The 10,916-nt window shown below is 34.6% G+C and overlaps 1 protein-coding gene across 1 annotated transcript; it reads right to left on the bottom strand.

Moving 5' to 3' along the window:
- Positions 1-614: 614 nt before the first annotated feature.
- On the bottom strand, positions 615-3,863 carry LOC142336830 (integrator complex subunit 8-like). The gene has a single exon (XM_075385775.1). The coding sequence runs from the start codon at positions 3,838-3,840 to the stop codon at positions 673-675; it is 3,168 nt and encodes a 1,055-aa protein (XP_075241890.1). The 5' UTR covers positions 3,841-3,863; the 3' UTR covers positions 615-672.
- Between the last annotated feature and the right edge of the window lie 7,053 nt (positions 3,864-10,916).

Below are 10,916 nucleotides of genomic sequence, written 5' to 3'. Positions count from 1 at the left end.
CGAAGAATGTTCTAGAATAAAACGGTCAAGCAAAAATTTAGCATAAAAACACACATTTACAATAATTATCGAGCATGAAGACTCAGACTCAAATAAAACTTATAAAATATTCACTATCTATTAATAGAATGAACTCAATTCTGATAGGACAAAAATGTAAATAAAAAGTATAAATAAGAAATGCATAACACGAATTCATTCATTCATTCTTCAATTGATTCTTGTGAAACTTAGTGCTATTTTCCATCCTCAGAACTTGTGAAATTTTCTCATCTTAGCAGAATACCGGACGCTTGCGAACCTAAACACTTAAGAAAATATTTGAAAAGGAAACATAAAAACTGCACACGGAACCTAAACATTAGTAGGAAACTCCTATTAGAATAGCTCTGCAGAGAGTTACCATAATAATCATTTGAATATTCGTTCTAGAACAATTAAACATAGTATTAACATTTATGATTTGAACACTATTATATTTATTACGCCTCAAAGATTGCCCAAACTCAGAAAACATCGTGCTAATTAGAAATGAAGACTTATGCGTACACCTGATAAAGCCTTCTGGCTTCTCCAAAAAACTGTTTCATCATCACGGCTAAATAAAAAATCGGTTCTGAAATAAACAATTTATTCAGACATCAACATTTGGAGCAAAGTAAGAAACAATTTTCATGGAAATAATTTGCAGAGATATTGGCAAGCACGGTATGAGTAAGTTACAGCCACTGAGTTTTTGACTAAATTTGAGTTGTACTCATTCAAGTCTACGCTTTTCATCTGCTCAATTGCAACTTCCGCCTTTTCCAACTCACCTCTTGTTGTGTGAGCATTAATGATGCACTCCAAGATAGTTTTATCAAAGATGAATTTGTACAAATGATCCCCTGCATCGCGGGTTAACCTAGGCGCATCGCTGCCTAGCAGACTAAACACTTTCGAATATTGCGGATTCAACATCATTTGCGCAAACACAGCTGTTAACACATTATAGCACAATTTTTCACAACACCGAATCATTAATGCCAGCAACTCATCCGACCAAATTCTCTTCCAGCTGTTACAACTTGTAACAGGGATATCGCTATTATTAGGTAGTGTAAAACCATTTGTCACTGCAGATCCATGTTTCAGGGCCATTTTCAAAGCGGACATGTAATTTTCTTTAGCTACTTGCAACTCGATGTACGCTTTCACCCAGTTTACGTTAGAGAGGCCGTTGCTTCTACGATTGAGCAAATGGTCCAAGAGCTGTTCGATTGTTCGCTGGATTGAACCGACAGTTTTGCTTACATTAGGCAGATTTTCGTGCTCAATGAACAGCTGCCGCCATGCACCGCCCCCTTCGCTTATTAAGGATGTCGTTAGCTCAATGACCAAATTTTCACTATTCAAGACGTTGTATAGTCGAACGAGGCAAGTTAGCAGACACTCGATGATAAAGCTGTCTTTAAGTTTCAGACAAAACAGTAAAAAGTTATCACGCACTGAAGTTGGCTTTTCAACTGACACATCAGGAGCTGCTATAAGACGAGGCTTCTTTGAATCGTCTTCATTTGACGTGTGTAGCTCCAATGTTAGAGCGAATAGTTCTTTACACCCATCGAACTTCGGAACCCCTTGAAGCACCATATTTTGTTTAAACCGCGCTAGTATAGCAACTACTCTGACTATTTTCAGTCCAAATTGAGTGAAGTCAACCAAGTTTTTGTAGTAGCCAGAGTTGAGCAAACTTACGGTACAGGTTTCTACAATTTCGCTTCTTATATCGAACAGCGTTCCATTCCCCAAGTAATTGAATAGGATAGCTAAACATTTTTGCACTAAATCATCACCCAGTTTCTGGTCATTGTATAAAAGATCATTTAACCTCGAGTTCAAGGCTTCCCATTCAAATGCAACGCTCAGAGGCTGCGATTGACCAGGCAATACTGCTAGCACCTGATTGGTTAATTGAGCAACATTCAGGAACCAATCGTGAGACGTTCTGTACTCTCCGAGAGCTAGAAATCTGAAGCCTTTACCGAGAGCCAAAGGCACAAAGGATCGATAATAACTATCATGTGTGTTAACTGTCTTAATGCGGTCAAGCCAAATTCGAGGAATCCAACTTTCAAAGTGAACAATTATAGGTCTAGCATTTGGCATCGTTATATACTCGTTGAGCAGTTCTCGCGTTTTTTCAATGCTCGATTCCATAATGATTTCGTTTTCCAACACGATCATTCTTTTGATAACCAAATTTCCCGGTATTAGAAGCGAGGAATCGGATGATTTGACAGGGTTCTCCAGGTGTGACTCAATATCATCAACATCGCTTGCTAAAACGTTCTTGGCACTGGACACGAGAATCTTCACTTCTTCAGCAGACAAAATTTCCTTAATTGGAGACTGATAATCACCTAGAAGTTTTGTCGAAATTTTCGAATCTGCATAACTTAAAATCTTACACAAAAAAGAAGAAAACATTTTACGCTGTTCAACTTTTGAAAACTTATTTTCACTTTGATTCCAAAATTTCTGCATGTGATTATTGATAACCATCATGAGAAAAGCAATTTCACTAGCTGATCGAACTGATAAACTTGCAATAAAGGAGCCAACTGCCGGATTCAGGGTCTTAATTCGTTTTGACGCACTCAACGCTGCAAACGCAGCATTGCAACACTCAACTTGAAACCTGAACTGAGATTTTTCCGGGATCTGAGAAATCACCCAGCATCTCGAGTTCCAATCAAGAGATCTCGTTTTACTTTCGATGTCTTTAGCGCAACTTTCTTCTAAAAGAATGTCAACTATCGCTCTATAATCATTCATATTCAAAAGTCGCATAATTTTTTCTCTAATCGATTCTGAACAAGTGATTGATGAGGGAATTTGCGATATATCAATTCCTAACGCAGCACAAAATCCCGTCAACTCTTTCACGTCAATTTTGAAGAATTCGCTCACGGCATCGGTTTCATAACATGACATAAGGCTGCATACGGTTTCAAATCTAACTTTAGCTTGAGTCATTTCCAATTTTAAAAACTTCAACTTTCCTATCGAAAAATTAACGCACGCAATGACATGATCACGCGCAAATGAAAACAACTCCGATCTCCAGTGGGACGTTAGCTCGTGCAAAGAATCACAACCATGCAAAAAGTACCGGTCATAATGATAATCGGGATTGCCTACGAACAAATCTAATTGGTTAGCATTTAATTCCGATTTGTCCGCCATCATCTTCAGCGTTGCATTAAGTTGGTCGCTAAACTGAATCCTCGGATCGTTCAACATGTTGGGCTGGATATTCAAGGGTACTGCCGGGGGTTTTGTCAGTTTTCTGCTACTTAAGTGAACGTTTAAAGCCCAGTAATGGTACATAATCTTTGCAGTAACTGATAATGACTTCAATACAGCATCTGTCAGGTCAATCGTCAAATTTTCATCAGTTATGAGAATTAACTCGTTTAGTAATAAATTAACCAAGTGCAATGGAACTGTTTTCTCAAATGCGGAGAGGTGCCACGCATTGTGTGCTAACACTCTGAGGGCAATCGTACGAAAGGTACGCTTTAATTTTGAATTCACCTCCGAGCTTTTGAACTTAAGCTGATTTTGGTTCGAGTTTACCAACTCTACGTTTCCACTTTGCTTCTCACTTCGTAGAGCCAGCTGAGTGATGATTTGATCCGGTGACGGATTGCAAACAGGGGTATCTAAATGATTCCTCAGCTTCAAGGGTTCCAATGAAAAAGCCACATATGGAACAGGATCATTGTCTGGATCAAACTTTTCATCACCGTCCTCTTCACCATTTGAGAATTCGGGCATTGGAGACGGACTACGCATTCGAAATGCCGAAAAATCATCCATTTCTAAAAAGAAGCATTGATTACCGAAATTTTATTAAAGTTTAATAATTTAAGTTCAGCATAATAAGATGACGGTACATTTGATACATCCTAACAAAAATACAAAATACACCAATCAGTGACCAGCAAATTAAGGCTATTGTTGCATAGACACCATCGGACTAGACAATTAAAGCTTGAGATGATGTCCATAATACGAAATAGAAATTAGAAAAAAACTTCAGAATTTACTTCGAACAGCTGGATTAATCAGATTGGTTGCTAAGAGTGTTCTCTCATCCATTACTCAGATCTTGCATATAAACCGATTTTCAATTTCAGTTGTTCTGTCCCAATGCACATTTGAAAATCTGGCTTTAATAATCGTTAAATATTTGTTTAGCGAAGATCGGCGGAAAAATATCGACAAAATAAGAAATTTCTGCTGTTCTAAATGGTTGTTCTAAATCTAAATTCATACAAAACCCTGACTCCGTTTTTTTTAGTTACATTCATTTTTTTAGCTTTATTTCCCTGATCTGTATCACAATTGGCTATATTTACCAGACAAGGTACCTGCCAGCTTCCACCAAGAGAAGGAGTTACACATATTCAATTTAAAAATACAGACTTAGACTTAAAATTTAACTGTTTCTTATTTTTTTAGGAATTTGTAGCTTCAAGAAGTATTTTTGAATATAGATTTCGGTTGCGCACAACTAAGTCAACGTCAGCTAATCTAATAGGCCAAAAACCATTTTGTAAAATTTTGAACTTTTTTTAGCAACTAATGAGCGCTCTATGGGCACTTAGCGGGCGCTCTGAGTTAACCCTCGAAAAACAGTTGCGTGACCACCAAAGACTTCCCACTAACCTTTATTTTTTAACAGAACATATCCGTAAGCCGCCGATGAGCAGATATTTGATGCACTACAATGAAAAAGCAGCTGGATTTGAAAACATCGTCTCTATTGTTAAAAGCTAATGTCCATTTTCGAACACAACTTTTTGATAAATTTGCCTTAATATTTTTGTTGGCTCCAGGAATAACTCAGCAGTGCACTAATAATTTCTCAACAAGTGCTTCAATATTTCGAAGCCTTTACAGAAGTAATAAGGAGCAAGCAGTGTCCACCAAAATTGTCTACAAATCCATTCACGAAGCTAATTGAATGCAGTCAATGAAAATTAATTCTAATTCAGTTTAGCTTTTTGATAAATTTTAGCTGTACTCATATCTAGAGAAATAAATTTTCCGATTGTTTTTTTGCGGCAAGATTTTTGATTTTTTGACAATGGACATTTAAAACCAATTGCGTCTTAGTGAGACATGGAGACTAAATACATACCAAACTACAATTTCATTCCCGGGTCATATTCAACCAATTTTGAATTCCGAAGATTTTGTTTTAAATGACAAGTCGGTTTAATACTTTTAAATTCAATGTTCCTAATTGTCAGTCTCTTTCAAATTTGATAACTCAAATTACTTACAGATTCCACGCGGATATTTAATTATTAGGAGTGGCATTATCTTCCCAACCCCACCTTAGGAGAGGAGGAGGAGGCACTATATGCTCAACTGTTTTTTCTGTTCAGTAAATTTTTGCGCGATCGATATATTTATCGAAGCCAATTATGAGTGAGAGTTGTGAAAAACATCAAATTAAAAAGATTTCGAATTTCGTTTTTTTTTCCGATGAAATATCGTGGTGAACATTCGTCTGATTTCCGTTTTTCTTTGTTCACATTTATTCTCTAATTTTTGCTCAATTCTAATTTCTTCTTCAAATGTTTATAAATTTTGCTAAAATGTGTTCCAAAACAATTGTTCACGAAAGGGTTGTTAGTTTTATATTTAAATGTTTGCTGAAATGTTTGATCCAATTTTTTGGCTAAAACTACGGCTAAATTTTTGAAAGTTCGGCTTTATTTCATGAAAAACTGAACCAAGAATGCATTTTTGGCCAAATTTTCCCAAAGATCAGACCTAAAATGCGTACTTCCGGGCTTGGCTACTTCCGAAAATTATTTGATAAATTGAGATTTTCTTTTGACAAATTGCATCAGAGTACGTCTTCGAACATATAAGTGATTCCAATAGACGAGGAGCTATAGTAGGGCCACTTTTGCTCTCATCATGAAATTTTAAAATCAAAAGGATTCGGATTGTATTTGGGCATTCTATTTAGATCATTGCACATTTGTTTTTGATGCTAGCTTCAGAAAAGTTAGTTTTCATGAAGAGAGTTTCAATAAATCACAGAATCCCTTTACGTTCAAATGAAGCCAAATGAACAAACATCTTTTCAGAGAAAAGCTAATGGCTTTCATGGCTCCGACAGTGATTTCGTAAACGCTTAATGAATTTCTGCCTCGATTTGTTGTTCTCCTTGTAGTCTTATGACTCACTAATTAAGCTCCAGAACGCTATCTCAGGAGCTATAAGTGAAACTAATTAATGCTTTCAGTTGATAAATATTGACTCAAAGTCATTTTTTCCAAAATCATCGGTGCATTTTTGCTCTTGATCATTTTTCTCTCTTTCAGTTAGTTCTGTCAATTTTCAGCTTAGTCTCATTCAAGACAGTTCCCATCCTCCTCTGAATGAGGCAACATCTAGTCTGTTTACTTGTTTTATGTTTTAACTAATGGTTTTATGACTTTGATACTACAAGCTTTCATTGAAAAATCATTTTGATGGTGATTATTGGATATTTGCCACACTTGTGGTTCTTTCTAATTTTTGTGTCATATTATCACATTGATGAGAAATCGCATTGGAGTTGGAAACAGATCCAATTTCAACATATAATATTTTCAGTTATTAGTTTTAACGGCTCTGTCATTTTTCTCGCAAACTTTTTAAATTTAGATTTTGCCTGTATTTGCTGTTAATTTTTCCGTCAAATGACATGTTCTGAACAACGAAATCTCAAAGAAATCGTATGGATGTATAAAACCTTATTTAAAACCTTCAGATTATAGCTAATGGTTTTAATGACAAACCAAATGTTGTCCTGAGCTTTGCCATTTTTGTTCTTCTTTTTGTTAATTTATAACCAAGTCTCATTAATAGTAGGCTGCGATCACGTTTTGAGTAGCATATAAAAATTTCTATTGGTTTTGTGTTTTAACAAGTGATTTCATAACTTTGACCGTGACTTTTCTCAAAGAAATATCTTTTGATGTTGATCAATATTTGTGGTTCTTTTTGTTTTTTTTTTCATATTGCTCCTTTGATGGGAGGCTACATTGATGTTCTTAAATAGTCAAGAGGAATTTAAATAATCTTATTAGCTCAGTTTTCAGCTTATGCTGTTAATTTTTCTGTCAAATGACATGTTCTGAACAACGAAATGTCAAAGAATTTTGATGGAGGTATAAAATTTTATTTAAAAACTTCATATTATATCTAACGGTTTTAATGACTGAATATAATAGTTATCCTAACCTTTACCATTTAGTTCTTCTTTTTGTTTACTTATAACCTAGTCTCATTAACCATAGGTTCCGATCACTTTTTTGAGAAGCAAGTAGTATTCTCTATTGGTTGTGTTTTAACAATTTTGTGATTTTATGACGTTGACCTTGAGTTTTCTTAAAGAAAGTTCTTTTGATGCCGATCAATATTTGGGGTTCTTTTTGTTCTCTTTCCACATTTCTCCACTGATTGGATGCCATATTCGGGAATGATTTTTAAATGATGGCCATTTCTATTTTTCCTTTTTGTCCATTTGGTACCTGGTCTCAGACATAGCCAGAAGATTTCCGGAAAATAGCCGCGATAGACGCTTGTGGCCTTCTTGGAACTGAAACAGCTAAATGAATAAGATGACAGATCGACCACCAGTCCTTTAATACACCACTAGATTTATTGGGTTATATTCGGACTGTTATATTCAGACTCTTTTATGACGCATACGGTCTATAAGGAAAAGCCGTAAAAGAGCTTTTTCAAAATTGACATTTAAAATCAAAAACTCAAGACTAATAATCAAGAAAAATGGCAGATAAGTTAGGCACTACTTAGATGCCCACTATTAACTAGTATATGTTCACAGAATTTTAAGCTCCAAAAGTTAGTTCAAAAGTAATTTTTTGAGTGAGCAATTGACTTAAAAGCAGAAATGACGTCACGTACACAAACTTTAACAGCAAAGCGGTAGAATTCACTGAAGTCATTGAAAAAGTCAATTCCAAGAAGTCAGGTAGTAAGAATCATCGATGGAGACAACAAATTAAAAAACATAGCAGGACAAGTCCTGAAATACAATTCAAGAATTGAATAAAAAACTTAAAAGTACTCTACCTGACCAGCAGATCAATTGAACAATGCCAGCCAAAACACAGACAAAATTATCAAAAAATTGAGAAACTAAAACAATCAAACTAAACAAGAATACACTCATTACTAAAACTTACCTCTAAGGCAAAATTTGATCCCTTTAAATATGCCTATGTCATAAATATGTTCAAGAGCAATTTTTGTTTTTGAAATCGGTCCAGTATTATATCTGCATGAACTGAAAAAACTTATTGGCCTTTGAAGATCGATTAACTCAAAAATGACCGCAAAATTTAAAAAATGAAATCAATTGCAAACTTTAATTTTCCTGAAAATCATGATATTATTATCTTCAGAATCATTTCGGTGTCTATAGAGGCTATCCATTGACCCAACTTCAAGCATTAAAAAATTCATTGGCTCAAAGATCGATAGGCAATAATTTTTTAGGAAAAAATCTCAAAATTCAAAAAATAGAAATTCTTTCAACTGAAATGTTGAAAACCGTTCAATTGACCCTAGCAACTATCGAATAACATACTATCAAACACTGGATGAGGTTAACTGGCTAATAAGGCAAGAAAAATTGAATAAAATACAAATATTTGAATACTTGAAAATAGCAAATTTTATTGAAAAATTTATAAAATTCGAAAGGTTAAATTGTTGAAAACAAATTCATTGAAACTAACTACCATGCAGTAACATTTTATCAGACTGTGGGGTAGGTTTTCTGGCACTTGAGAATGGACAAATATCAAAAATTGACAAAAACATTAGGAAACCTTGAAAAAATTGCAGATTTTATCAAAAAAAGCAGAATTTCGAGATATTAAATGTAAAAACAATCCATTATTACTAGAAATTATGCAGTGCTCTATAATCAAACCACAAAGGACATTTCCAGGACCCTGAAGCTGGAAAAAATCGAAAAATGACAACTTGAAAAAAATTGCAAAAATTAGTATCATTTTATGTGTTTGTATTTGTAGTACCAAAACGTATAGCTCATAAAATGGACATAACAAGTAATTTTGTCTCGCAAAAGGCCTCCATCGTTTTTCAAAAACTTCAACCTAAGATTAATCAAACATAAAACTTAAAAAATTCACAAAAAAAACATGAAAGATTGCAATATTTTGAGCCCAAAAATTCCTAAAATGGCCTTTTAACCTTCAATTAAGGCCATCCTAGCAGCTGCACCACTCTAAGCACTTGAGGGACTACTGAAGCCCAATATGGGCCTCAAATGAAACTTAATGCCCACTGGGCTTTACCTGTTTATCCCGTTTTGAAAGATCAAAGTCATTGAAAAGTGTTTAAAAAAACACAGCGCCCCAATACAATTAAAATTCTTTGAATTGTAAAAAACCACGATGCCCCAAAAATAGCCGCTATCGCTTCGCGACTATTTTTAAGGAAAGAGTTTCGACCATGATTATATTTTTTGATTGTTTTATTTTCTTGTTTGTGTTCTCTCCCTGTCTTTAAAAATTGATAGTTAAAAATTAATTTCTCGCAATTCTGCATATTAGCAAAATTTGCTGGCTTCAGAATCAAGAACATAGCCGGCAGATTGCCGGAATAGCTGCGAAAGAATAGACCTGCGTGCCATATAATAGAGACAGAAACAGATCTAAATTGAAAAAAAAATCGACGCCGCTCAAAAAACTAGGCAAAAAACATTCAGCGATAAATTAATAACGCTTGTTAAAATTCATTCCACAGAAGCCTCTTATTCGGGACCTTTACTGCACATATGAGTTCCTTTGACCTTAAACAAATTCAAATTAAACTTAAGTTTTAAAAAGCAAAAGTCATTTTATTGAGTGAGGTAAGTCACGTATGATCAAAATCTAATCACGCAAATAACCTAAAAACTTTTGCTAAAGCGAGTGAGAAATGACGTCACGCGCGCAAATGCTGTTAGTGAGAGGAAGAAGTCATTCAGAAAATTTGACTTTTTCAGCTTTGCTATGTGAACAAATGTAAAACGAAAAAAGAGCGTCAGACGACGAAACAAAAAAAACATATCAGGACCAGTCCTGACGTACAATTCAAAGAATTTTCATTGACTAAACAGAAAAATTAGACCAAGAATGGAATTTGAGTGAATTGATAAAACCATCTTAAACAAAATCAGATAAAAAAATAAGAAAAAAACAGAAAATCAATGTCAAAATGCCGCATGTGATCAAAAAAACCTCTAGCGAGAAATGAAAATTCATTTCAAACAAAAAACTAGGCCTAGAATGAGCTGTGAATGGATTGGGAAAACCATTTAGAAAAAAATTCGATCCAAATAATCGAAAAAACAGTAAAAAATTAGAGTGAAATTGCCGAATGTGAACAAAAAACAACTACCGAAAAACCGAATTTTTGTTCAAACACCATTTTCTCACTCTACTTTAAAATTAGAGCAAAAAAATTCACGCCGCAAAACCACTCGCTTTTTCGCTCCATTTCCTGTTTCGGCGTGACCAAAATCACCACTCCAATTTGACTTCAAAAATCATGAAAATGTGTGAACAGATCTTAAAAAAAAACATAGCCGGAAGAATTCCAGAAACGACTCGAAGGAAAAAACGAACGCCCCTAACAAACATAAAACTTATTCTACTGATTGACCACAATAACTAACAAAATGCTTATCCTACTGAATAACACTTGTCACTTTAAAACAAAAAAAAAAGAAAAAGAACAATGAAAAAATAACTGAGCAGAAAAGACGATAAAGCACGTGATAAAAATTTTACATTGAGTTGCAAGTTTAAAAACAACTTTTG

Source organism: Convolutriloba macropyga, chromosome 1 (assembly GCF_964194025.1).
Source record: "Convolutriloba macropyga chromosome 1, txConMacr16.3, whole genome shotgun sequence".
NCBI lineage: Eukaryota > Metazoa > Xenacoelomorpha > Acoela > Convolutidae > Convolutriloba > Convolutriloba macropyga.
The sequence above is the reverse complement of the archived record's forward strand: the minus strand, read 5'-3'. Positions and strand labels throughout refer to the sequence as shown.